General features: G+C 38.1%; 6 protein-coding genes across 7 annotated transcripts; 4 read left to right on the top strand and 2 right to left on the bottom strand.

The window, feature by feature from the left end:
* The first annotated feature begins 1,425 nt into the window (after window positions 1-1,425).
* Window positions 1,426-7,404, top strand: LOC110752162 (Galactose oxidase/kelch repeat superfamily protein). Of its 2 annotated transcripts, XM_021952767.2 has the most exons (20): window positions 1,428-1,723; window positions 2,193-2,279; window positions 2,403-2,471; window positions 2,589-2,721; window positions 2,823-2,869; window positions 2,978-3,064; window positions 3,274-3,335; window positions 3,670-3,712; window positions 3,819-3,899; window positions 3,988-4,104; window positions 4,176-4,281; window positions 4,402-4,465; window positions 4,839-4,881; window positions 5,015-5,275; window positions 5,369-5,530; window positions 5,729-5,857; window positions 6,251-6,397; window positions 6,592-6,678; window positions 6,866-6,934; window positions 7,035-7,404. In XM_021952767.2, exons 1-20 carry the CDS (start codon window positions 1,592-1,594, stop codon window positions 7,122-7,124), a joined length of 2,016 nt encoding a protein of 671 aa, XP_021808459.1. In that variant the 5' UTR covers window positions 1,428-1,591; the 3' UTR covers window positions 7,125-7,404. The 2 variants fall into 2 exon arrangements, with proteins under 2 accessions (XP_021808460.1, XP_021808459.1); XM_021952768.2 differs by lacking the exon at window positions 3,274-3,335 and having other exon boundaries at window positions 1,426-1,723; window positions 2,978-3,074; window positions 3,633-3,712.
* Window positions 7,405-7,769: 365 nt separating this feature from the next.
* Window positions 7,770-11,766, top strand: LOC110752165 (C2H2-like zinc finger protein). The gene is made up of 10 exons (XM_021952772.2): window positions 7,770-8,156; window positions 8,625-8,650; window positions 8,807-8,891; window positions 8,976-9,185; window positions 9,801-9,923; window positions 10,011-10,068; window positions 10,219-10,292; window positions 10,656-10,744; window positions 10,821-10,896; window positions 11,337-11,766. The coding sequence occupies exons 1-9, from the start codon at window positions 8,061-8,063 to the stop codon at window positions 10,888-10,890; spliced, it is 831 nt and encodes a 276-aa protein (XP_021808464.1). The 5' UTR covers window positions 7,770-8,060; the 3' UTR covers window positions 10,891-10,896; window positions 11,337-11,766.
* A 41-nt stretch (window positions 11,767-11,807) lies between these two features.
* Window positions 11,808-13,929, bottom strand: LOC110752164 (Radical SAM superfamily protein). The gene is made up of 2 exons (XM_021952771.2): window positions 13,014-13,929; window positions 11,808-12,932 (listed from the first exon to the last, which is right to left on the bottom strand). The coding sequence occupies exons 1-2, from the start codon at window positions 13,799-13,801 to the stop codon at window positions 12,308-12,310; spliced, it is 1,413 nt and encodes a 470-aa protein (XP_021808463.1). The 5' UTR covers window positions 13,802-13,929; the 3' UTR covers window positions 11,808-12,307.
* A 103-nt stretch (window positions 13,930-14,032) lies between these two features.
* On the bottom strand, window positions 14,033-17,525 carry ELO3 (radical SAM domain-containing protein / GCN5-related N-acetyltransferase (GNAT) family protein). The gene is made up of 9 exons (XM_021952770.2): window positions 16,967-17,525; window positions 16,709-16,778; window positions 16,418-16,590; window positions 16,083-16,257; window positions 15,522-15,688; window positions 15,073-15,292; window positions 14,853-14,957; window positions 14,390-14,542; window positions 14,033-14,302 (listed from the first exon to the last, which is right to left on the bottom strand). Exons 1-9 carry the CDS (start codon window positions 17,443-17,445, stop codon window positions 14,144-14,146), a joined length of 1,701 nt encoding a protein of 566 aa, XP_021808462.1. The 5' UTR covers window positions 17,446-17,525; the 3' UTR covers window positions 14,033-14,143.
* A 738-nt stretch (window positions 17,526-18,263) lies between these two features.
* Window positions 18,264-24,217, top strand: EMB2423 (telomere length regulation TEL2 family protein). Its single transcript, XM_021952766.2, has 13 exons — window positions 18,264-18,530; window positions 18,762-18,790; window positions 18,886-18,988; window positions 19,349-19,520; window positions 19,648-19,833; window positions 20,083-20,237; window positions 20,482-20,758; window positions 21,188-21,402; window positions 21,645-21,743; window positions 21,835-22,346; window positions 22,653-23,419; window positions 23,553-23,751; window positions 23,952-24,217. Exons 1-13 carry the CDS (start codon window positions 18,365-18,367, stop codon window positions 24,111-24,113), a joined length of 3,042 nt encoding a protein of 1,013 aa, XP_021808458.1. The 5' UTR covers window positions 18,264-18,364; the 3' UTR covers window positions 24,114-24,217.
* A 326-nt stretch (window positions 24,218-24,543) lies between these two features.
* Window positions 24,544-25,590, top strand: LOC110752160 (uncharacterized). Its single transcript, XM_021952765.2, has 2 exons — window positions 24,544-25,011; window positions 25,387-25,590. Exons 1-2 carry the CDS (start codon window positions 24,593-24,595, stop codon window positions 25,490-25,492), a joined length of 525 nt encoding a protein of 174 aa, XP_021808457.1. The 5' UTR covers window positions 24,544-24,592; the 3' UTR covers window positions 25,493-25,590.
* Window positions 25,591-25,873: the final 283 nt, after the last annotated feature.

Below are 25,873 nucleotides of genomic sequence, written 5' to 3'. Positions count from 1 at the left end.
CTCCCTCTTCATAGGAGAAATAAGGCTAAAAAATACACCCTATCACACATTTTCTTCTTAAGAACTTGAAGGCTCCACAGGGAGAACGAGAACTAGCCATGGTTTTGATGATCTTTTTTGTTGGTGATTATTGCTGGCTAATCTCCTAGAGAAAGAGAAAGTGTGGGTGAAGGGGAAGGGGAAGGGAAGGAGAAAATTAAAAAATATCAGTCACAGTGGAATGGAATAATTGAGGGAAAGCATCACGGTGGAACGGATATCATTTGAAGGGAATAATATCAGTCACAGTGGAACGGATATCATTTGAAGGCATCCAAAGCGAATAATTGAGTATATTTGAATTTGGGCCCATTTCGGCCCGGCCCGGCCCGATGGGCTTTTTCAAGCCCGATTCATGGGCTGGGCTTGGGCTTTGAATTTTTTAAAAAAGCCCAGCCCGACCCGGCCCGATATTTAATCTCTCCTCGTTAAAGCCCGGCCTGACCCGACCCAAGCCCATTAAATTTGGGCCGGGCTTGCCCGGCCCGGCCCATTGACGAGCCCTATATATATATATAAATATTAAAATAAATTATTGTAAAATATTACATAATCATAACATTTTCAGTTGTAACTTACCAAAATTATCATTTTTCTAATAAATAGTACGACCGCGCGGCTATACTAGGTCTTTTTTTCTTTCTTTTTTTATAAAAAAAAAAGTATATATGTGTGACTATACTGTTGAAATATAATATATTAAAAGAGTATAGCGGCGTGGCTATACTCCGTGTTTTAAATTTTTTATTCAGATTAATAGTATAGCCTTGCAGTTACCTCGTGTTTAAAAAAAAAATAATCAAATTAATAGTATAGCCTCAAAGTTACCTCGTGTTTAAAAAAAAAAAAATTTCAAATTAATAGTATAGCCGAACGGCTATACTCCGTTTCTTTTTTAAATTTAATAGTATAGTCGCGTTGCTATACTCCATTTTTTAGTATTTATCTATATATATAAAGCAAAAGGCAGAGAATGGTGAAACATTCAAAATGCCAGAAAATGCCCTTGGTTAATTCAAACATTAAGAATTAAAATTAAGAATTAAATGAGGATAATATGGTAAATTCACATTTTTTCATATTAAAAAAGTTAAAATTAAAAACAAAATCAGATAATAGGTCCTACTTTTATGGAACATAACTACACATATTATATTTTCTTAATTCTAAAAATAAAATAAAAAAGAAAAAAGAAAACCATACTACGCTCACGCAACTAAAAAATAAATATTAAAAAATAAAAAAGAAAACCATTTGAGTTATACCCTTATTATGTTTGTTCCAGACGAGTCCGTTCCGATTGAACGCTGGGCCTTAAGTTGTGTCCGGTTTTGGCCTCATCTTTAGAAAACGACAACGTGAGGTCGTGACCCAGTGACCCAACTGCCCGCGGATTACTACCCCAAGCAAAAGACATCTCGCCGAAAACAACAGTGTCATTTATAGTGTCGTCCAGATAGCTCACTCCTCTTCCTCGCGCCGAGTCTGCTCTGAATTGAATAGCCTGAAAGACTCGGAGCTGCTTTGAGCCTCTTTGGCTGTGTTTCGAGAAATGGGGAAGAAGACGAAGAAGCCAGGAAAAGGCAAAGAGAAAACAGAGAAGAAAACAGCGAAAGCTGATGAGAAGAGAGCTCGCAGAGAGACCAAGAAGCTCTCGCCCGAGGATGACATCGATGCCATTTTGGTAATTTCATACTCGACCTATGCATATATATGTGTTTGTGTCATTGTGTGCTTGTTATTTAGAGTTATGGATCATTTGAGAACCTGAAATAGTCTGTGGGAGTTTTAAACAAATTCCTTACGGGTTTAATTGTTCGTTGTTGAATTTGAGATATTCGTAGTTAAAGTTTATGAATTTGGTTTTTCTGGAAAAGCGTTGCATAAGTGAAAGTCTAAGATGATATTTATGGGAAATCAGTTCAGCAATTTAGGGAGTGTTTTAGTGCAGAAACAGAAGGGTGCCCTGCTATCCTAGAAATGTTGTGTATTAAGAGCGATTGTTTGTTTTTGAAGTTCATACAGAGATGTTTGTGAACTCAGTTTTATTTTCTGATCTCAATGGTTACCTTTGAATTGGTGGCAAGATGAAATGGAAATGGAGGTGTTATTCGATTTTTGAATAATTTGCAATGCATTTGCTTTTTCCACAGTTGAATATACAAAAAGAAGAAGCCAAGAAGAAGGACGTCCATGTTGAGGACAATGTCCCAGCTCCGTCTCCGCGATCAAATTGCACGGTAATGACACACTTGAATTTTTTTAGCAATTTTCATTTAGTGGATTAGTCTTAGTTTTGTTTGTGAATGTATGGGTGCATTACCCCTTGTAAATCTCATATTTTGTGCTTGTTAATTATGTAGCTGAACATAAATCCCTTGAAAGAGACAGAGTTAATCCTTTACGGGGGTGAATTCTACAATGGTAATAAGGTTAGGTCTTGATATTCTTTTAGAATCTATATGCTTTATTTGCTTTATATGAATTAATTGGATTTTTTTTGTTTCCCTAATGTTCACCTTGAGTTCTGATAATTTTTGTTGCTGCAGACGTTTGTGTATGGTGATCTTTACCGCTACGATGTTGAAAAGCAGGAATGGAAGTTAATTTCGAGCCCCAATAGTCCACCTCCTCGTAGTGCACACCAGGCCGTGACATGGAAGAACTATCTTTACATCTTTGGTATGCTGACAAAATTTCATTTATATTTACAATTACATGTGCACCACATGCACTTTTAATTCTTTTGCATCATGAACATGATTGCATTTGTTTGTCATTAGGTGGTGAGTTTACTTCCCCAAACCAAGAGAGGTTCCATCACTACAAGGTAAAACCTTTGAAATATTGTTTGTTGCAGACTGGGGTTTGACTTTTTAACCTACATATCATCATAGTTTGTTTTTTACAATTTTACCTTTATGTCTTCCTGTTATAGGACTTTTGGATGTTGGACCTCAAAACGAATCAATGGGAACAACTAAATTTAAAAGGGAGTCCAAGTCCACGCTCAGGTCATCGAATGGTAAATTCAGGTTGCTTTAGATTGACATGTGCAATGCCTAATTAGTATGGACTATGGAGTTGAGTTGTCTAATTTCCATATACCTGTGTGTGCATGTTGAGACGGACGTGACAAAATTAGTCTAATCTTCATCTTACATACCTTTTTTTGTTAAAAAAAATTGTAAACAGAGATTTCTAAAAACATCTATGTTTTTGGTTATGTTACAGGTACTGTACAAGCACAAGATTATTGTTTTTGGAGGCTTCTATGACACTCTTAGAGAAGTGAGGTTGTTGATGATTTTTATTAACATTTTGAAGGTTTCATAATTATTTATCTCATGATTTGGTGTTGATTTTTTATGTTGGCTTGATGCTCAGATCCAAAGCACCATGTGAAATTTAGCTGCAAAGTTGGTTTTATTGTATCTCTGTTCTTTCCAAAAATTTCTGGACATATTTACTGTCCTTTAAAATACATTTTCTCTTTTAATGCGGGCCGATTTCACAGATATTGTGTTATGGGCTTTCACGCAAATCTTTTTTATTAACTAAACTGGTTTTCATTGTGTATTGTTGCATGACAGTTGAAGTTGGGGTTGACCATAATAAAGTGTTGTGCAGGTACCATAATGATCTCTATGTATTTGACCTTGATCAGTTCAAGGTAAAGATATCTTCGCTGTGTCGCGTTAATCTATATATCTGTGTGCATGTATACACACACACACACACACATGTTTAATTAATACTTTTACGACATTGCATTCCAGTGGCAAGAAATAACTCCTAGGCCGGGTTCCATGTGGCCAAGTGCCCGAAGCGGTTTTCAGTTTTTTGTGTACCAAGATGAGGTGAGTGATTCAGAATAACTTCATAATGCCTGTCATATCTTGACATCCTTAACAGCCTTGACCTTGTGGTCTCTTTTTAACATGACAGATTTTCTTATATGGTGGCTATTCCAAAGAAGTTTCATCTGATAAAACTGGCTCTGAGAAAGGAGTTGTTCATTCAGACTTGTGGTCTCTTGATCCTAGGACTTGGGAATGGAACAAGGTTTTTACTTCAAACCACTGTTTTCTTTGGTGACCGTTTTGTTTTTGTGTATTTATCAATGCATATTAAAGGTGAAAAAAAGCGGGATGCCTCCTGGACCTCGAGCTGGGTTTTCTATGTGTGTTCATAAGAAGCGAGCTTTGTTCTTTGGGGGTGTGGTGGACATGGAAGTTGGAGGTTTGTTCTTTCAATTGTACCTTTCTATTTTCACTAGGCAATACAGTCCTGGCTTGAAGCTAGGACTGACCTTGTGAGGGTAGGTGGATTTATTTTCCTTTTGTTCCTGGATGCATGCAGGTGATGTAATGATGAGCTTGTTCTTGGACGAACTTTATGGTTTCCAATTAGACAACCATCGCTGGTAAGCCTCATCTGAGGTTTATTTATTTATTTATTAACAGTTTGAGACTTTGTAATCATTGCCCATATCCCTTAGTCTGCCCATTTTCTATGACCTTAATTTGTCTATTTCAGAAGGTTGTAATTAAGTTCTGGTTACCTGTACAATCAGCTGCGATCTAATTTGGTTTTCTTGAAAGAGCAATTAGCATTTTGCAGTTTACGCATCATGATTTGTTCCAGTGATAATATTCTCCTCCAAACCCAACTTCTTGCTCTTTTTTAGTTTTTGTTTTTTCCAGTGATTTATGAAGTTTAATTGTGTTTTAGGCAATGAAGTCTAAAGTGCAATAGTTCCTGCCTATTTGTGAATCACAATTTTGTTTCTGGTACAGGTACCCATTGGAGCTACGGAAGGGGAAATCAACAAAAGATAAGGTTTGGCAATGTATAGATTTATAGCATGAATATGTACTGATTTCAGTGTCTTATAAAAGTCATTGATCTTTCACTTTTATTAATAAATAAATGAAAGCAATTCATTTAAGAACCCTTGTTTTCATTTTTGCAGGTAAAAAAGAGTTCTGGACGAAAACGTAATGGTGATGATAAGATAAATTCAACTGAACCAGAGGAGTCTGTGGCAAATGACAAAGATGATAATTCAGAGAATGATGAAGAAGCGGATGACTTGGAAAGCAAAATTGATGGTATATCGAATCAAATGGCTACAACCATGACTGGTGGTAATGGTGACTTAGCTGTCAAATCTGAAGGAAAGCCACAGGAATCTAGTGCTAATTTGGATTCACAAATTTCTGATATACCAGAGGTTTTTTTTTAATGCTGAATTTATCTATTTATGTATCTTTCCTCAAACAGTAAAATGCATCCATTTGATTTCTGAATTTGGCTATTATGTCAGATAGTGAAGCCCTGTGGACGTATCAATTCTTGCATGGTTGTTGGAAGAGATACATTATATGTTTATGGGGGAATGATGGAGGTTAAAGACCAAGAAATTACACTCGATGATTTGTATTCTCTTAATCTTAGCAAACTTGACGAGTGGAAGTGCATCATACCGGTTTGTAACAGATTGTTCTCTGTGTATAGATGTTCATACCATCTTGATATTTTTCAAATGTTGTATTGCCTTGATTGATCACTAGACATAACTGTTACTATAGCAGACTTTATTGTGAATAAACTGTGACAACTGGAAATCTTTGCTTTTGTTGAATTTCATTATTTTAAGCCTGAGTTTGCTTTTCCCTTTACCCAGGCATCAGGATCTGAATGGGTTGAGGTCTCTGAGGATGAAGATGAGGATGGAGATGAAGATGATGATAGTGAAGATGAATGCAATGAAGACAGCAATAGTGATGAGACTGATGATGATAATGATGAAGAGGTTTTTTATTTACTCTATAATGTACATGTGTTTTTCCTTTTTTCAACACTTAAGGGAATCCAGATTTTGTGGTTAAGATACACTTTAATGACCTTTTATTTGAAGTTTTGAATTATTTCTTCCTTTGGTATTCTGTCTGTCCTTTTTTCCTCCTCTCTATAGCTAACTCAATTTTGGAACAAAGGATTTTAAATTTAATGTTGCATACATCCTTGTATTAGCTATTTTGATTCTTTGTACATTTTGGTTTATGGGGTTCATGATACCATCTTATTTGATCTCTCGTATTTGGCCATGCCTGTATTACAATTAGATGAAAATCATTAGACTGACTTTTTGAAAAAGTAAAATATTGAGCTGTCTGTTTTGTCTTCACTTTTTATGCGTGCACAGGGTGGGAAAGATGGATCCCTTCAAATGGGAGATGCTGTTGCTTTAATCAAGGGCGAGGGAAGGGCTCTACGGAGGAAAGAGAAACGGGCAAGAATAGAGCAGATCAGAGCCAGTCTTGGCCTTTCAGATTCACAAAGAACCCCAACGGTGCTGCTTTTTAATCTTTTATTTCTATTTAAATTTTAAACTGTATTGCAAGTGTGAATAAATGAGTATAATTTATGGGTTGAACTTGTAGTTGTTTTGCTTTCACATTGTACCTGTAAGCCTACGTCTTTAGTTGTGCATTTTCTTCATTACATAACTTTTTCAGCTAATATTGCTGTATGTCTTATGTGAAGCCTGGTGAATCTTTGAGAGAATTCTACAAACGTACAAATATGTACTGGCAAATGGCAGCGCATGAACATACTCAACACACTGGAAAGGTCTGTTCCTTCCTTTTCCTCAATAAAGAAAACCCTTAGTTTCAACAGATTTATCAAGGATAAAAATGAATGAAGAAACAAATAATAGGCTGCATATGGAGGAGGAGAAGTAGCTTCCTATTCAAGCTGTTTTCATATTTGTTTTTTTGTGCTTGTGATGTGACATGGTGTGGCCTTGGCATCACAGGAGCTCCGTAAGGATGGTTTTGATCTTGCTGAAGGTCGATACAGAGAGCTTAAACCAATTCTTGATGAGGTAACTTGTTTGGTTTGTGTCTCAAGGTTTATATAGGATTTATTCCTGAGAATTTAACGAAGATAAAAAATTGACTTTAATGCTTCTGTGTATGCTGCAGTTGGCCATATTAGAGGCAGAGCAGAAGGCTGAAGAGGCAGAAGCTTCAGCTGAAACTAGCACGAAAAAGAGAGGCAAGAAGAAACGATAACCGGTTCACAGTGACAGAACCAGCCGAAAAATTGGGGTGGCTTCAACCTAGAGGTTTCTCAAGGGGATGTTGATTTTTGGGGTGGGCTGCAGCACAGGCCAGCCGCCCCTTGGTTCCCAACCTGGCGGTTCAACATATGAATGTGCGCATACGCATATTGTTGCTGCCATATTGAGTATGTTTTAAGATAATGGTAGAATATGATATGGACGAAAATTATGACAATGACCTGTTTGTGACTTAAATTTTTTGCAAGTTCGTGGTTTCCCTCATTAGTTCATTTTGCTTTTCCTATGTATTTTTTTATAAAATAAAAAAATCATTCTCTCAATATTCTTCAACTTCATACAATGTTCAAAATGCTCCCGAATCGGCAACACCGGAAGCTAAAACAATGACTCACACAAACCTTTCATGGTTACTCAAATGTTGTTAAACTAGAGGTATATGACAACAACAGCCAATCACAAACACGCGTAAAGCATCACAGCAAGAAAATAAAAAGGAAATCCGACCAAAAATTAAGAAAAAGGAAACTTACAAGCAAAGCAACAAACAACTGCATTAGACATTTGCTAACCATTTCTCTGCTGACTTTTTTTAACGACTTTGCTTCACATTCGTGTGCTTTTTGGGTCGACAACTGCCAATCGAACTCATAAATAAGTGAAAAAAATGAAAGTGGGTAAACCAATTCCAACTCAGAAACAGAAGGGAAAGAAAGAAAATAAGCAATTAAAATCAAAATCCTCTTTGTTTTTTTCCTTTCAAGGATACCAGGCTATTCTCGACCGGTATAAGCAAAACTCTCTCTCCGTTTGGAGCTTCGAGCTCTAAGAAGACCAACAGACCCATATTGGCATTCGGGGTGCTCCGAAGCTTTCCCAGGTTCTGGTTTTGCTCAGAAAAGCTCAAACTCTCTCGTTTTTGAAAGAGATGAAGAACACCAGCCATTTTATTCCAATTCTTTTCTTGTTATTGGTTTCCCTTCAACAAATAGTTCAAGTCTCCTCCTTTACACAGAGAAACCAGGTACTTCTTTATGCGTGTGTGAGTGCCTATACGTATGATATTGTTCTTTACTTATTTAGATGTTGAATTGTGCTTGGTAGCTTCAATTTTGTGTATTGGATTATGGGTTTTGTAAAGTAATGATTTTTATCTAATCAACTTTTGGTTCTAATTGAGAGAACTTTACATAGAGTACAAAAATATGGATTGCGTTTTTATTTACGTTTGTATTTTCCAGAGTTTGAACCTCGTTAATCAGAGCAAAGCAAAGGTTTTGATCAAAAGGGAAAGAGGTGTCAGAGCTTCACCCTAGCTTGAATTACATTTTACTCAAATACTAAAATGCCTTGTCTCTGTGTGGTTATTACAATAATCACAATTTTTTGTTATTTCATGCATATGAGCATTTTGTGAATATAATTATATATTTTTGCTCTATGGACCTTCCAAGGTAACGTAATTTTCTGCTTTTTTTTTTTTTTTACCCAGGAGTTTGAAGAATCTGCATCTTCAAGGTAATATTACTTTCACTCTTTAGATTCATTTGACATTGGCTATATTCGTTATTAGCCCAAACATGTATGATGAAATTTGTAACTGGGATTTTATATTTCTCTCTTTGGGTTGGACATATTTTCAGTACATGTTGTTTTCTTATTTTCTTATTTTAGAACTCTTGAACAAGAACACGAGCATGCTCATGAAGTACATTGTTCCAGAGAAAGAAGTAGGGCAGCATGGAAAATTATCGAGGAGGTATGGACAAACATTGAGTGGTTTTACAAAATCATACCATGCCTATAAGTGTGCTGAAGGGCATCTCTGATTTGTGTAATGTAGTACCTGATGCCGTTTCTGGAACAAGAGCACTATGAGATGTCAAGTAAGTGTCGACTTCATCCTGACAATGATCTATTTAGGGATCAGGAACAGCACAAGATTCATCTGGATATAAATGAATGGCAGTGTGGATACTGTAAGAAAAGCTTCCGTGCTGAAAAGTTTCTTGATCAGCATTTTGACAACAGACACTACAATCTTCTGAATGTAGTATGTGGACTGTATTTCCTTGCTTTAATATGTTAGGAGCACTTGTTCAATAAGTGCAAGATGCAATTTCGAATTTGTCATCACGTGTCAAACTTCTTCTTTTTGGTTGCACAATGGCATGCTGCATCAGGTCACTCAGTAATCAGTCTATGTAAAACATCTAATTCATTTTCAGCTGATTCTGTACGTATTTGTTTCCCTCTATTATATTTGTAATTTTGTTCTTGTTTCATTTTACATCAACTTATCTGCAAATTGAAGATCTATTTTTTAAGAAGCATTTGTATCTAGTCCATGTTTATCAGTTCTGGTTGCCTTGGGGTTTCTTAAACCCACTTTACAGATTGAGTTTTTTTTTTTAAAGTATCAGTTTAGCTGTATCATGATGGAATAATTAGATCAGAAAATAATTTCTGAAGAAAAGTAAAAAGTGAAGACTTAATTACATGGCTTAAATAATTTCTGTACACTTGCATGATATAGCAAGACATGATTATAAATTTATTTGACCTCTGTCTTTTCTGTTAGTTATATCTCTAATCTGGAATGTATGGTTCTTGTTTCCATTATATGGTTTGTTTTGTCCGCATGAATTTTTATTTTTTATGAATGCAGAGCGGCAGCAAGTGCTTAGCTGATTTATGCGGAGCTTTGCATTGTGATGTTGTAATGGATACCAAGTCAAGCAAGACCAAATGCAATCCTGCAGCTGCTGCAAGGAATCACCATCTATGTGAGGTTGCTTTACGGCACTATAATTTTTTGTATTGTCAATTCTTATACATTACCTTGTCTGAATCTTTTTTTTTAAACTCCATATTGTAGGGTCTTGCAGACAGCTGTTTTCCTATTATTCAAGGTCGCTCAGCACGCCGCCTTAATGGTATTTTTCTTTGTTATCAACAGAAACTGTACCATTTCAATTCTGACGTTATTTGTCTGCCTAGTTATCTCTTTTCTTGTGGTCGTCTTGTTACTATTTCAGATACTTAATAGTTTATTATACTTATGCTTACATTTTGCGTATTGGTAGAATTGTTCTTGCACCAATTTTGTCACGCTCACACTTGCTCGAGGAAACGTAAACATTTTCCTAGAGGAGGAAAGGTAAGATTTCAGTCTCCTAGAGCAATAGATTTTGCAATAAAAAATGAAATGTGCTTAAAACAAAATATGGAAAATTTAATTTCCCAGACTGCATAGATGAACTACTCATGTTAAAATCTTCTACCTGTTTACACTCACATTGTCTTTCTACTGACTTGTTCCTTTTCATGGAGAACACAGACTTCTAAGGTCAAATATCTCTGGCTACCATTAGTCTTTATGTGGCATAGTTTCAATATCTTCTAGCTTATTTTATATTTCAGCATTTCGCAATCGTTGTCTGTGATTACCAAGATTCCTTTTTCTTTTGAAGATTTTGCTTTGCAGAAAAATATGTAGTCACTTTTTTGTTTTGTTTTGCAGAAGCAATTAAGTGTATTCTATCTGGCTATTTCCATACTGACTTTGATGCTGCTCCCTATTTTCTATCTGATAGTTTATTTGCACCAAAGGTATCACTCTTGTGGAAATTCAGAATTCCTATCTAGATTCGTTGCAAGACTTTCCTAAATTGTATGTATTTTGCAGAGAGATGAGAACGGGAACCCAAGATCTTAGGCGCATCTCAAAAGTTGGGCAGAAGACGAAACCCTCATAGTAGTTGGTAATCTATATACAAGTTCAAATATATACTGTTCATAATGTCATGCATAGTGTTCTTTGTAGTTGAGGCAAGGTCTGTGATATTCCCTTTGATGCTTACCCAGTCTGAATTAGCCACTGTGATATTCCCTTTGATGCTTATCACATATGCCTCAAACATATAACAGTGGGTGCTAAAGTTTTTAGTTAAATGATTCAAAGAGTTTTTAGATTAGTGCTTAATGGCTATTTATTATCATTATATTACAAAATAATTAGTACTTATTGCATCTAATGAAAGATGTGATCAATTATACAATTATCATTCATTGGGTATCCTTTCAATATGTATTCTATTGAATTAGTTTATCATCACACCACTAGAGGATGTGTAAGTATATCACAAGTTGTAAGTTGTAACTAGAATTCTAACTCTTATTTTTGTCTTGTGTTTAAAATCAGGCCCTTGAAATCATTGTTTAAATGAACAGATCAAGGACTGATGAACTTGCCGTTCAACATATTTCCTTGTAAATATGCATGTCATATGACACACAAAGGAGTATGCTGCACAAGAATGCTGCAACAAAGCCAAATTCTAGATCACCATCATAAAAGCTGCTCCGGCTGTGACGTTTCCTTCCCCTAATAAAGGCTCTAATGAAACAGAATTAGGTGTAAACAATTTAATTCTTGGATAAATGTATTATTTATCATTTCAAGTTTATTGCAATTCATCCTCAAAACTAGTCAGTCGGCCTCATGTGCCTTCGAATGAAGGTATATTTGTGTTAAGAGTCTTATTTTGAGTGCATTCCTTTTCTAACAGATGAAGATTTGTTATAACTTATAAGAGGTTTTGGCTGGCAAATTTCATACTAATGCCTGTATATTTATGAATTCCCTGGTTCAATTTTTTAACTTTACCAAATAAAAGAAGAAAAATAAAACTCTGAAATTATCTGCTGTATAGAATGTCACAAGGAGAACTACGAACAACATATAAGTCCAAATATAATATTTAATCGCAAAGGCTAATTTCTGTAGCCAAATTAGCTCTAAAATGATCTGCTATATAGAATCATCATCTCTTTGATGAGCGATGGGCTTTTACTACTCGATGTTTCAGTCAACTTCGTCATACTTTGCTCTGCAATGCCTCCCCGATGTAGCCAAATTGCTTATGCTTAGTTTCTTCTTTCATCAGCTGAAAACAATTGGTATGCGGATGGATAAGCTGAACTGGTCGCTTACATCCAGGATTCTCTTCTGCGCCATTTTCTTCGCTGCCGAATACTTATAGATGGAAGAGTTGAATTATCTCATATAGGAAAGCCTTCAACATATCACCTTGAATGATCTATAAAAATACTATTTGACTGCTTGTTCCACTCCACCACCAGATGCGGAAGGTACATGGTCTTCCACTTAGCTTATGGAGCTACAACTGCAAATGCAAGCGATATCAATTCATTCGATAAAAGAAAACCATCCGGATCACTAAGACGAATGTAGGCAGGACTTCTTTCAATCTTGTCCTCGTTTACTAGCAAGGCATTGAGTTCATCTGCAGCCATGGCCCTTCGCTGCTCATCCAAGAAAACCACATGCCCACTTTCAACATAAGGTTTATAGGCCTTGCAGAGAGCGAGAACAAGAGAGCTTCCATATTCTTCTCCAAACGACTTCATATCCAGACCTCTTGAAGTTCTAAGAGAGAGCATGACAACATCCGTGGCCATGTCCTGAGCAGAACTAGTACTCTCACAGCTATCCACCAACCCATTTTCCAAATTCTCCACATAACCCATGTACTCTTTCATCCTTTTTGGCCTTGAAAACCTCACACCATCAACGTAGCTAGCAGAGCCAAGGCCAAAAGCATAGAAAGGTTTGTTCTTCCAATAAGTAAGATTGTGTTTGCAATGATATCCACTCTTGCAGTAACTGCTTATTTCATAATGGTTATAACCCGCATCAGAAAGCGTCCTTGATGCCATCCTATAGAACTCAGATGACCGTGTTTCCGACGGCAATGGGAACTCCCCTGGTGTGTACCTACAAAAAAACTACTTCTTCAGAATCAAATTCATTAGAAAAGCTAAACTACAGATTTCATCACCGAATCTATTTACTTACAACGATCCAAATTTTGTGCCTTGTTCCACTTGCAAATCATATACAGACACATGGGTAGGACAAGCTTCAACAGTTAGCCTCAAACTCTCTTCCCACATTTCTGGGGTCTGGTGAGGCAGAGAAGAGATAAGATCCATACTCCAATTCTCAACCCCACATGACCCAACAATCTCAATGGCCTCATAAACCTCCCTAAGACCATGTGCTCTCCCACAAGCTTTCAACAACTCTTCTTGAAATGCCTGAACTCCCAATGACACCCTGTTCACACCCAACTCCATCATGTCCTTCATTTTCTTAGCATCAAAAGTCCCAGGGTCCATTTCCATAGATATCTCAGAATCCGAACTCAACCCAAATTTCAACCTCAACGTCTCCAAAATGGAAGAAACAAGCTTGGGTGGCACAAGAGAAGGTGTACCACCCCCGAAAAAGACCGTTTCCAGAGGCGGGTTGGCCTTATTTTCAGCTTTCATTGCATTGATTTCTCGGCAAAGTAATTGAACGTAGTTGATCATCCGCGGGTCGTCCTCGGTTTGGTTGGAAGAAGAGCCCAGAGCGACGATTGTGAAGTCACAGTAGTGACAGCGCTTTCGGCAGAAAGGGAGGTGGATGTAAGCGGAAGTAGGAGGCGGAAGAATGGTGGTGGGGGTGTTGGGTGAGGCATTTTGACGAACAGTTGGCGCAGTGTGTGTGAAGCAGCTAAAGATAGCGTTAGGCAGTGGTTTTGGCGATAACGGTTTGGCGGGAAAGGTTGAGAAAATCGGAGTGAAGCTTGATTTAAGCATTGTTTAGAGTGGAGATCAAACGAGCAGCGCGATAGCTTCATCTTGTTATAAGAGTGAGAGAATGCGGCAACGGCCGGTTTACAAGGAAAAGGAAGGACGACGCCGTTTCGTGAATTTCAATATTTATACCATTGTAAACAATAATTTATTAGTGATATATTCAGTATTAAGATTTGGATATTCTGCCTTCCGAAAATAATGGATTTTAAAAATAAAAAATTGAACACAATGTGAGTAAGAGCATATTGTGTATTGCGTCAAACCATACAAACTGATTACGTATTGGGAGTTACAAACTTAAAATTAATGTTACAAAATTGTTTTACAAAGGTCATGATCTTCTCATACAAGGTGTTTCACCATATAAGGCCCTTCAAGCTCATAGCCTAATTTCCTATAGTAATGACGAGTTCCTACGCCCGAAATAACAGCGATCTTTGTGGATCTATGCTCCCTGCTCGCGATCCGCTCGGCTTCCTCCATCAAAAGTGTCCCATAACCCTGTTTGAATCATTTAGACCATAAACATGTTGGAGAGAACAACACTTGGAGTGGCATGAAACAGTTGATGTATACAAGCTACATTACCTGGTGTTGCAGCTTATCAGCATCCCGCCCATGAACTGGGACAGCAGTTCCGTAAACATGGAGTTCACGAACAATAGAGCACTTCCCCATGAGTTCGGGACATGACGTATTCCGGCCACACTTTCTTAGTCGCAGTAACCCAACCAGAATATCCTGTTTACAAAAAGAATACAAACAAAAGAATGTTAAGCGTCAGAATGCACAATCTGCTCACCATGAAAAACTCAATGCATAAAATTTTGTCAACAAATTACTACACAAATCAGAGAAACAACGAGTTTTGGAACAGGGAGATCCTCAGTTCATCTATATATGCTGAAGCAAAACTAAAATTAGATATTCTACTCAAACATTAAAGCTATGATCACTTTAAGTATTCATCTTGCATCAGCTCAACACAGTTGCACATGACAAGAATAGAATTTTCATGTGAAGCACTCTCTCTCACAAATAGATGGAATACCTGGCGAGTATCTTCATATGAAAGAAATGTTTCCCATCCTTCATTTGCCATATAATCACGACGAACAAGCTCCACTTGGTCTGGCTTAATTTTGTGATGTATGTCCTAAAATCATCAAGCATTTTTAGTAAAGTTTCATTGTAGGGAAGGGGGGCGGGAGGTCACAGTTGTAGTCTCAGTAGCATAAATCATGTTCAAACAAGCATGACTATCTGTGTACCTGAATTCCAGCCTCTCGTGTTCGAACATCACGGCACTTCAAGCCCAAGTCTTCCATCCGAGCTAAAGCCAACTCCCGAAGATTTCCTTTCTCAACCCCAGAAGTAACTAGAGGCATTGGAATGTCTCGCTGAACTCTATACACACGTGTCCAAGGGGGAACCATGGCTAGGATCCTTGCTACAATGTCCACAAGTTGCTCAGGTGGGTAATTTCTATACCTGAAAACAGAGAAAAGAAACTACAGTTATTTCCCAAAGACAAACGCAAGAGCAATCATAGTTTTTGAAAAAGTGTTGCAGCTTTGGGGCATGAATATTGGATCTCATAGTAAGGTACAAAATAAATATCATATTGCCCTATATCTGAATTATCCCCACAGCATCACTGAAAAGGAGGGAAGGGGGTATTCCTTCTCATATATGTAACAAACCAAATAATAAGTCATACCTGCCAGTTTTCCAAAGCTCATAAAGTCCAGTTCCACGGATCACAAGTGTTGGATAAATTTTAAGCCCATCTGCTCTGAACAAGGGGCTCTCAAAAAACTCCCGAAAACTCTCCATGTCTCTCTCAACCCCTACATTTGGAAGATCAGGCATCATATGGGCGACAACCTAGAGAGACGCATAAAAATTATTAGTGTGAAAAACAAAAGTAAATCAACGTGAACAACTAGAATACACTGCAAGGTGCATATTGTAAATACTCCTGAAGGCTTTGAAAACACTTGGTATAAAAAAGCAGCTTTCCATAAGAATTATGTTCATACAAGCATATGCCTCTTTTTGAACTTAGGACAAAATGAATTGCAACAACAAAACCAACTACAGTTTGATAAAATGTTCTTGTGGAGTTAAGCGAAAGCACAACATAGTTTAAAAACTATTTCCAAGCTGACAATTTTAGTTGCTGATTGCATTGATGAAAGATTAATCTCCAATGAATATAAAAAGGCCCAAATGCATTTTTCCACCAGTGAAGGCTGATATGATAGGGCACTAGGCTGACCTTGAAACCAGCATCCTTTGCCAAGCAAAAACAATCAGCCACTGCAGCTACTGTATGACCTCTATTGGTGTCACGAGCCACATCCTCATATGTACTTTGAACTCCAATCTCCAGTCTTGTACAACCATAAGAAAGCATTTGTCTCAAGTGAGGTCCAAGGCAATAATCTGGCCTCCTGCAGGACAAAAAGTTACAATCACACCTTAGGCAATTTTCTGGACCGACCATATCAACTGGTCAATATATGGGAAATTAAAAAATTACTCTAAACCAAGTTAAATACAGGAATGAGAAGAAGGGTGTTAACATCTAAAACAATTAAACTAAACACTCACGTTTCAATGGTCATTCCAATACATTTAGTAGCACCATGCTCAGAGTAGGCAACTGCCTCTTCAACATTGGCAGAAGTGTGTCCTGATAACGCATCATGCAGATTTCTAATAAAGTAATCACGGTAATCTGCTGGCAACGACATGAATGTACCGCCCATTAAGATGAACTCAACCTGAAAGCATAAATTCATTACCAGTAAGAAGTTACCAAGTATGCATTTTACTCTATCATGGAAATCTGCACAGCCAAAAATAAACTTTCTAAGCTCTAAATAGAGAAACAGGCCAAACCTTGTCTACACTGTGACCCAGTCGCTTCAGTTGATCTATCCTGCCCCTAGCCTGGACATATGGATTGTATCTACAAACACAGAACCAAAGTATTAGCAACTCCCCAGATTGTAGTTTCACGTATCCAGTATTGAAATTCTCATTCCTTTTCATAGAATAAAAACAATCCAGCCAGAACTTTTAACTTCAACATTAGTCATAAACAACATAACCGCTAATTAACCTATCAACTGTTCGACAAAATGCATCAAACCATACCTGGCCCGAATTGCGCGCATGCTAGTGGGCTCGTAGCCAGTGTAAGACTGAGTGCTGTACTCGAAGTCCGAGTCTGGCCCACCTGGGCAATACACGCATATATTCCCGGTGGTGGCGATGTGAGGGCAGCGGTGAGGTTTCGACATCACGGCCACGACGGCGATGCCCGAGGCGGTTCGAACCGGCTTGGCACGGAGTTTCGGGAGAAGAGCCTCCCGGTCCGACTCGGGCAGAGCCGCGATCATTTCGACCAGCTTCGGCGCACGTGAGAGGCCGTACTTCCGGCAGGCGGTAGTCTTCAGCGCGTTTAGGTCGACGTTTTGGCCTTTCCGGGAGAGGTCGACCATGGCGCTCACAATTTCGGCAATTGCTCGGACCCGGGCCTCTTCTTCGGATAGTCCATGGGCTTCGAACCCTCCCCGACCCGGTCGGGGTTGCTTTCTGGTGGGCTCGGATACTGCTAACACTTCAGTCGCCATGGGAGAGAAAAAGAGAGAGGTGAGGAAAGAAGGTTAACTGGAACCGCCGTTTCTATGCTTCAGCTCGAGTTTGTTAAGGTGTAACTAAAACCTTTATAAGTTTATTTTATTTTAATGAAATCTAATTATTTTCATGTGAAAAAAACTAATTAATTACATAGTTTACTTTTTGAGAAAATACTTTTCTATTTTTGTCTCCGGTAAAAAGTCTCCATGCCAGTTTCATCACCTTTTTTTTTTTGTCTGAACCACGAGGTGGTCCTGGATGGGCCCCAATTATGGGTGGCACCTTTAAACCTTAATCACAATCCAGACTAATCCCCGCTCACACCGGGTCGGCCCGTAAGGGGTAAAGTGTTGGCCAAAGTGGTGACTCCGTACAAGAGCAGGGATCGAACCTCTGACATCTCTTAAGAAATGAGAGTGCCGAACCACTCACACCAACCATCTTGGTTATCACTTTACTTTCCGTAGTTTCAATTTTATCAATTTTATTTATGTAGTTTTAAATTACAATAATTAAAAAATACATTATAAATAATATCAAGTTTCTTCAAATGGTTTAATTTATGTAGATTTAATAAAATTGACAAAATTAAAACTACGAAAACTAAATGATAAAACCGAAAAACTACAAGATCAAAAATTATGTTTTGCATTTATTTCCCTATCAAATTACATTAAGCTAAGCTAGTCCACATAAGCACAACAATTTTCTAATGTTTTCCTAACTGCAATTTTTTTTTTCTGCCAAAATGTTTTTATAGCTTAATGTAATTTAAATTTTTTACATTTAGAAATTAGAAAATAAAACGCAGCGTTGAAGTCTTAATCGGTGTTCTTCCCGCAACTCCTAAATTTTCTGCCGCCCGAAAACAAAATTCTGGTGCGAGAAGCAGATTGTTGCAGAGCAACAAGCATGGAGAACGGTCCCAAGGAACAAAGCGAAGTAGAAGCTAAAGTACTTGACAAGGTCGGAGAAGTAATCTCAGACGTAAAGAAGGCCAAGCACGTAAACGAAGTGATTTGCGCGCTTCACTCCCTCGCTATTCTTCTCTTCCCTCTCGACGCCTCTCTTATCTCAGGTCACTCTCCCAACCTCTCACTTCTCCATTTCACCTTCGTCCACTGTCTTTCATTCTTGAATTTTTGAGCATGTGAACTGGTTGTTTGGTTTCCGAGAAAAATTGAACGAGAGAGTGTGGAAACAGAATCCGAAACCAAAACATTGAACAAATTTGACATCTTGTGTCGTTTTGTTTTGGTTAAAAGATTGATTTATTGCAAACTGACTGATGTGAAATGTGGAATTTCAGGTGCTATTGATGAGCGATGCAGAGAGCTGGTGTGTGTCGTTTATGTCACGAAATTTTCTCGAAATTTATTTATCGCAGCCAGTTTTCTGGAAATTTTATGCCTTTATGATTGTGTTTTGTGCAGGTACTTGGTGCCAAGGCTCCTTCGGCTGATGAGAGGAGCGAGTGGTGGCAAGTATTCTATGGAGGAGCTGCATTCTCGACATTTGCTCGGGTTCTGTTAATTGGTACTTTTATTAGCTCTATTCTCTACTGTTTATGCTGCTTTCTCCATTTTTGTTGTTGTTGGAAATCATGTATCTCCAGCTTTATTCTTTCACTTGTGAAATTCGAAAACTTTATTAGTTGGGGAAAAAGATACCATGTAAACCAGACAAACTACTAACACTCTAGGCCTGTAGAGAAGGGTGTTGATTCAGATGGAGGTTTGTGAAACCTAAAGATTATAATTGCTGGCTGATTTTCCTGAAGATTAGCTTGAGGAAAATTTGGCATCTCTTTCAGTGGTTTTGGTTGCAAATGTTTTTGTCTATTGACGGCTTGTTTTACATGTCTTTATATATTTTATGTTTTGTTGTTGCATGCAGATATTGCTTCCGACTGGCTAGCTTGCTTCCCCTTTTCAGCACGTAAACATGTCTATGATGTTTTCTTTGTTAATGGACTTGCCACTGAGGTTGTTCAGACCTTGGTCCCTTGTCTACATCAGAGTGGAAGTGACGATCTTGATGTTAAGGCTGTACACTCTAATACTGAAAGGTATGGGTTGAGGACCGGTTTCTGTCCAGTGGTTATTTATAACAATAAGAGGTCCAATTTGAAATATCGATGGTGACTATAGTCAATCTATTGAACCTTTTTTTTTTTTTTTTAACCATTACAACAGGTTACTCATACTTTGCTTGCTTGAAAGTAACGGGGTGCTCCAGATGGCTAGAGAATTCAGCAGTTCTTCCCATTCTGAAGATTATATAAATGAAAATCTTAAGCCAGCTGTATCTAGAGTAGCCCAGATCGTTGCATCTATACCTGACAAAGCACAATTGAGAGCCCCAACTTCGCTTTCATCACAGTATCCTTTTATGTCTTGTGCTGGATAATTGAGTCATATACTTGTTTAGGCTCTGGAAGAGTGTATGCTATGATGAGGGACATAACTTATTGTTCTATGTGAGCATTCTGGTAATCTGACATCAGAATGGCATTAGAAATATAATATGCCTACTTATTTGCAGTTGAATTTTTTTCTTTTCTGTTAATGCCATTTTATTGTTTTTCTTCACTGAAGTACTAAAGTTTTTTCTTCACTGAAGTACTAAAGTTTTTTCTTCAAGCAAGTTACCATCCAACTTCTTACTCTAGCAGAAGAAAGGAATATGAATCTATTAGAAGGAGCATGCCTTAAAAGTGACATGAATGGGACCTTACTATTTGTTGGGGAGATATTTTCTCGTGTATGTCGGCGTGGATCTGTAGGTAACTGTTATAATTTTAAGCACAGCAATTAAAAAGTGTTTGTGTAAAAAGAACAGGATTTCACTTATATGTTCCCCCTCATTTTGAAAAACTTACACTTCCAGAGTAGTTACTTATTTCCATCAAACAAAAGTGGAACCACCCCTATTATCTGGTTAATTGAGCATGACAATTGATATGCAAGAAGAGTATTCTGGTCAGTTGCCTTTGGATATGTAACCAAAGTGTTTTTCCTTTTTCACAGATGTGCTTTTAAGCGAAATAATTCCACGGGTTCTTAGTCATGTACGGAGCTTATTATCATTAAATATAGATCCACTTGTCTCGGATGTTTTCAAATCAAACCCCGGTTCCCAATTTTGGTTGAACATGATACAAGCTATGAAAGATTCTTATGCTGTGGAAAGAATATCTGAGCAGCTTTTACATCAGCTTGCAACTGAACGTTTGAGTGATGTTGAAGCCTACTGGATTCTTTGGCTATTATTTCATCGGGTTTCTAAATACCAGATATCAGTGAGGTCAGTGAATACTCTCTCTCTCTCTCTCTCTCTCTCTCTCTCTCTCTCTCTCTCTCTCTCTCTCTCTCTTTCTCAAATCAAGTGGACACATTTTAACTTCTAAGATTCAACTTCGCACTTGAAATCAAAATTGTTTTTGCAGAATGTTTTGTGGTGTGGCAAATTGTTTGGACATACTGAAATCTGGCCCAGATATAATTAGATGTGCCACCAGTTTCATCTTTGTTTTTTACAGCTATTAATTGTTTTACATTACCCATGGCATGCAAACAATGTGTTGCATATAAAAAGTTTTCCCAATTCTGACATATTACACTGATTGGTTATGGAAAATACTTTTTTTTTTGTCGCTCCAGGGTTGATCTTTTAAAAGTATCATTGATTTCCTGTTATATTAAGTGTTTAATTTTCAGCTTTCCTCTTTATTAGGGCAATGTTTGCTGACAAATTCTTACTCTGGAAAGTATTTCCTGTTTGTTGCCTGCGATGGATCCTTCAGTTTGCTGTTCTTGAATGCCCACCTGAAAGTAATTCACTTGCTAAAGGTCATAATACCCGAAATTTCTTAGACACATTGCAGCATCTGGTAGCAGTATGGTCTAATAAGGAGTTTGTGCAATCAGCCCCAACTGAGCAGCAAATTTGTATCCTTCTTCATTTGTTTGTCTAGCATCTGGTAGTAGTCTGCGATGAATGCTAATGATTCTTCTTGACTGAACTTTACAACGGGAAACCTTGTAGACTCTAAAAGCCTAAAGATTGATATGAAATACCTGATATATCATAAGTAGCTATTCTATAATAAATCTTGTTGCATTAAAGAAAATTTCATTGTTTCATTATGCTGCTTTTTGGATTTTGTTGCTCCTTAATCTTGTAATATCAGATGTATCTGCAGCTGTAGGCCTTTCCCTGGAGAAGATGTCTAAAGAGGAACTAGATGAGACTAAGGATGTGCTGCACTCAATTCTCAAAGGAGTGAGCTGTAAATTCTTTTCCCCATCTCTATTGGTATGGTGTCTTGCAATGTTGGTGGTCAGTATCTTCCGGTTATATCTTGTCTTCTTTGCTGGCAGGTAGGCTGGAAAGCCCTAATAATTTGATTCGGAAAATGGCCAGCAGTGTCGCCTTAGCTTTCTCCAAGGTGATTGACCCAAAAAATCCTCTATACCTTGATGATAGCTGCACTGGGGATACTATCGACTGGGAATTTGGGTTGTCTACCCCTGAGAAAGGGACTCCTGAACAGGGTATTGACAAAACTGAAACATCTACTACCTCAGTTCTAGAAAAGGGCTTCACCCACAAGGGCAATGATGAGATAGCAAGCAATGGGAAGAGTAAAAATAAAAAAATAACTGAATCTAAGTTGGTTGATCCAGACGAGATCATTGATCCAGTTACACTAAATTACGAATCGGCCTCTGATGAAGATGACAATGATGATGCTAGTGAGAATTCCGATGTCTCGAGTGACTCATCTTTACAGCCATATGATTTGGCAGATGATGACACAGATTTGAAAAGAAAATTTTCACAGTTGGTTGATGTGGTTGGGGCACTTCGGAAATCTGATGATGCTGATGGGGTAAGTAAACTAAGTACATTAGTTTAATTCTTGTCAAATGTTTTTCTTACAATAATCACTAGTAAACTAAGTTTGTGCTGTAGATGAGATTGACCTTTTGGTGCAGCTTATGAGATCTATAGGTAAAACATTAGACAAGCTGGATGAATATTGTCCTTGGCTCGTGTACAGATACAAAAATAATTAGGGAGTGGGTATGAAACAATGGTTGGATTGCCAGAGTGCAGTGATTCCCTGGCAGTCAGCTTTGAAAATTTGGTGTACCAAATTCTCTTCTGGACCGTTACATTTATTTTCATATTGCAGGTGGAGAATGCTCTTGCTGTTGCTGAAAAGCTTGTCAGAGCATCACCTGATGAGCTTAAGCATGTAGCAAGTGATCTTGTCAGAACTCTAGTTCAGGTTCGTTGCTCTGACTTGGCTGTAGAAGGTGAGGAAGATTCAGCTGAAGACAAGAGACAGAGAGCATTGGTTGCTTTGCTTGTCACATGTCCTTTGGAATCTCTTGAGACTTTAAACAAACTACTATATTCACCTAATGTGGATGTCAGTCAACGCATAATGATACTTGATGTCATGACTGAGGCTGCTCAGGAGCTTGCTCATACTAAAATTATAAAGCCTAAACAGGCTACGGCCCTCATAGCAACCACGTCAGAGACCCAAGCTTGGTTCTTGCCAAGCGACATAGGGCCCCCTGGATCTGGTCCCTGGAAAGAGATTTCAGAATCAAGATCTTTACTGAATTGGACGAATCGTTATGAGAGGGAACTTCCTTCAAAACCTGGTCAGATTAAGAGAGGCAAAACGCGGCAATGGAGCCTAAGATCAGCAAATAAACAAGAAGCCCAATTAGAATGGTCCCATAATAAGTTTCCGGTGTATGCAGCAGCATTTATGCTCCCTGCCATGCAGGGCTTTGATAAGAAAAGGCAGGGTGTTGACTTGCTTGATAGAGATTTTATCGTCCTGGGAAAGCTCATCTATATGCTTGGTATTTGTATGAAATGTGCAGCCATGCATCCAGAAGCCTCTGCACTGGCTGCCCCTCTTCTAGATATGCTAAGATCCAGGTACTGACTGCAAAATATCTGTGAGAATGAAATGATGATTAGGTTATGATATTCTAATAGCAGCTTCCCCATTGCATATATACATTAAACTGTATTTATTTCACTAAACCCTGTTGTTTTAACCTTCATGCAGGGAGGTATGTCTTCACAAGGAAGCTTATGTTAGAAGAGCTGTTCTTTTTGCAGCTTCATGCGTATTGCTATCTCTTCATCCCTCTTATGTAGCAACCTCCTTAGTTGAAGGAAATGTCGAAATTTCGAACGGGCTTGAATGGGTGCGCACGTGGGCGCTTCAGGTAGCTGAATCAGACAATGATAGAGAGTGCTATACGGTAAACAACTAATCCTAAAGCTCCATAAGGGAGGCCTATACTCCCCACCCTGCCCCGCCCCTCTGAAACCTTTCTCCATTCAATGCCATATCACTTTCTTCTTTGTTTGATTGTTTTTAATTGCTGCAACGTTGATTTAATTTACCTATGCCACCGTGAGTCCGTGACCGGTTGTTGACATGTATTTTTTTGTGTCGTAGATGGCTATGGCATGCCTACAAGTCCATGCTGAGATGGCCCTCCAAGCTTCACGAGCACTAGAGTCAACAGAAGCTACATCCATTTCGAAGAATGTCGGGCTTCCTTCCAGTCTGTCCAAAGGGACAATTATAATCCCACAATCCAGTGTGAAATACCAATAGTTTATTGATTTTGTTCACCGAAAAGAAAATTTTATATTAAGTCAGCCTTTTTGTAACCTGTTTTGTACAGTTCATGCCACTAATTGATATCGCTATTTTGTAAATGCTGGTTTCCTACATTTTTTGTTGATTATTTTTTCAATCCACATAACTTGGGATTGAGTATGTAGTCATTCTATGGAACCTACAAAATTACTTCGGTTTTGTCACAATAAAAGAAATCTCAAATTTCCATCCACTATCACCGATGGAGCTAATGGCTACAAAATTACTTTTAAATGACTAATTATTGAATTGATCACTTTTATCAAATTCTAAACTAATTTTTTAAAAAAATGAACCCACCAGTTGCTGCCACGTCAAATGTGGCCCACAAACTTATGGCCCAGTAGCTGATTCATCAAGACATAAATGGGACGAAATTAGATTCAATCAACCCATTGGACTGAGGCCCCCACCGCGCCACCATCACCATTGCCATGGCCGCTGTCTCCAAGCTCCTCTCTTCCATCCTTCCCTCAAAATCATCACCACCACAGCCATCACCATCATCATCAAACCTTCCTCTGCCACCACGTGTCTCTTTTCCCAAAACCCCATCTTGGAGGGTCCCACTGGTGGCCACCTGGACCCCGTCATCAACTCCTTCTTCCTCATCTTTAGCCAGTATATTGTGGCCCTCATTCGCATACTCAAACACCCTCTTCTTCAAATCAGCGTACAACGTTCAGATCGTAGTGCAAGACAACGATTCCGAGGAAAAGCTTGTTGGGAGGTTCAAAAAGGAGGTTCTGAGGGCTGGTGTGTTGCAAGAGTGCAAGACCAGGAGGTTCTTCGAGAACAACCGGGAGAAGAAGAAGAGAAAGACTAGACAGGCTGCCAGAAAGAACCGCAAAAGGTTTGCACTTTTTGCCTCTCTTCTTTTCTTTTTTTCTATTTGGTAACTACTGCATTTGGGCTTGTTTTGTTGCCGAGAAAGTGAAAGGAAACAAGAGAGATTTTAGGATAGCTGGGATGTTGTGTTTATTGTTATGTGTTTTGCAAAGATTTCTTTTGATTTGCCCTTGTTTTTTTGCTTGGAACAACTTATCTTGGCGGCCTCTCTCTATATGTTAGCCTTTTTGGAGATTGAGGGTGTCATTGAGTTTTGCTTCTCTTCAATCTGTCTCCTGTATTGTGAAATTTTTGCTTGCTTTGTGTTTTGAGAAAACCTGATTCATGGGTATCTCTTGACAATGATCTTCTCACTTCTATATGCTTTACTCATTTTCAGGTATCCACAATCAAAAGATCCAAGGCAGGACAAACCGGAAGCAAGGATAAACGACGACAATGAAGACGATAACTGGGACTACAATGTAGAACTTCCATATCATTGATATGTAAGGACCTTTGACATCCATACTGTTATTGGAGATCAAATGCCTGCACCCTCAATATATTTAGAGGGTTTGATTTATGTTCAAACTCTTCTTTGGCGGTATGAATCATAGATACCCAACTTGAGCATAGGAAGATAGACAATGAAATCAAAATTCAGAATGTATTGGCTTTTATAAGAGATTGCTTTTACCTCAACCTCTTGACGAGAATCATCACAATCTACCATGCCCTGTAGTTGGGTTCAAATCTGTGCACTATAATACTTCAAGTAACTTCTTTTGCATATCCAAAAAAGAAAAAAAAAACATCTTCTTGTTCGATTATCAAGGCTAAATTGTAATTAGCAACAAGTTTAGGGAAATCAAGAGTAAACTAAC

Source organism: Prunus avium, chromosome 5 (genome assembly GCF_965620075.1).
Source record: "Prunus avium chromosome 5, drPruAviu1.hap1.1, whole genome shotgun sequence".
Lineage (NCBI taxonomy): Eukaryota > Viridiplantae > Streptophyta > Magnoliopsida > Rosales > Rosaceae > Prunus > Prunus avium.
The sequence above is the reverse complement of the archived record's forward strand: the minus strand, read 5'-3'. Positions and strand labels throughout refer to the sequence as shown.

What these genes read in the sequence shown, in the direction of transcription:
- LOC110752164 (XM_021952771.2), bottom strand. Translation starts at nt 13,801, where the DNA reads ATGCTTAAATCAAGCTTCACTCCGATTTTCTCAACCTTTCCCGCCAAA. An exon ending in GGCACAAAATTTGGATCGTT is followed by an intron (nt 12,933 to 13,013) that starts GTAAGTAAATAG and finishes GTTTTTTTGTAG; the next exon opens with GTACACACCAGGGGAGTTCC.
- ELO3 (XM_021952770.2), bottom strand. Translation starts at nt 17,445, where the DNA reads ATGGCGACTGAAGTGTTAGCAGTATCCGAGCCCACCAGAAAGCAACCC. An exon ending in CAAAGGATGCTGGTTTCAAG is followed by an intron (nt 15,689 to 16,082) that starts GTCAGCCTAGTG and finishes GCGTCTCTCTAG; the next exon opens with GTTGTCGCCCATATGATGCC. An exon ending in CTGATAAGCTGCAACACCAG is followed by an intron (nt 14,303 to 14,389) that starts GTAATGTAGCTT and finishes TGATTCAAACAG; the next exon opens with GGTTATGGGACACTTTTGAT.
- LOC110752162 (XM_021952767.2), top strand. Translation starts at nt 1,592, where the DNA reads ATGGGGAAGAAGACGAAGAAGCCAGGAAAAGGCAAAGAGAAAACAGAG. An exon ending in ATGACATCGATGCCATTTTG is followed by an intron (nt 1,724 to 2,192) that starts GTAATTTCATAC and finishes CTTTTTCCACAG; the next exon opens with TTGAATATACAAAAAGAAGA. An exon ending in AAATTTCTGATATACCAGAG is followed by an intron (nt 5,276 to 5,368) that starts GTTTTTTTTTAA and finishes CTATTATGTCAG; the next exon opens with ATAGTGAAGCCCTGTGGACG.
- LOC110752160 (XM_021952765.2), top strand. Translation starts at nt 24,593, where the DNA reads ATGGCCGCTGTCTCCAAGCTCCTCTCTTCCATCCTTCCCTCAAAATCA. An exon ending in GCCAGAAAGAACCGCAAAAG is followed by an intron (nt 25,012 to 25,386) that starts GTTTGCACTTTT and finishes ACTCATTTTCAG; the next exon opens with GTATCCACAATCAAAAGATC.
- LOC110752165 (XM_021952772.2), top strand. Translation starts at nt 8,061, where the DNA reads ATGAAGAACACCAGCCATTTTATTCCAATTCTTTTCTTGTTATTGGTT. An exon ending in CTCAGCACGCCGCCTTAATG is followed by an intron (nt 10,069 to 10,218) that starts GTATTTTTCTTT and finishes GCGTATTGGTAG; the next exon opens with AATTGTTCTTGCACCAATTT. An exon ending in ATAGTTTATTTGCACCAAAG is followed by an intron (nt 10,745 to 10,820) that starts GTATCACTCTTG and finishes TGTATTTTGCAG; the next exon opens with AGAGATGAGAACGGGAACCC.
- EMB2423 (XM_021952766.2), top strand. Translation starts at nt 18,365, where the DNA reads ATGGAGAACGGTCCCAAGGAACAAAGCGAAGTAGAAGCTAAAGTACTT. An exon ending in AAATACCAGATATCAGTGAG is followed by an intron (nt 20,759 to 21,187) that starts GTCAGTGAATAC and finishes CCTCTTTATTAG; the next exon opens with GGCAATGTTTGCTGACAAAT. An exon ending in AATCTGATGATGCTGATGGG is followed by an intron (nt 22,347 to 22,652) that starts GTAAGTAAACTA and finishes TTCATATTGCAG; the next exon opens with GTGGAGAATGCTCTTGCTGT.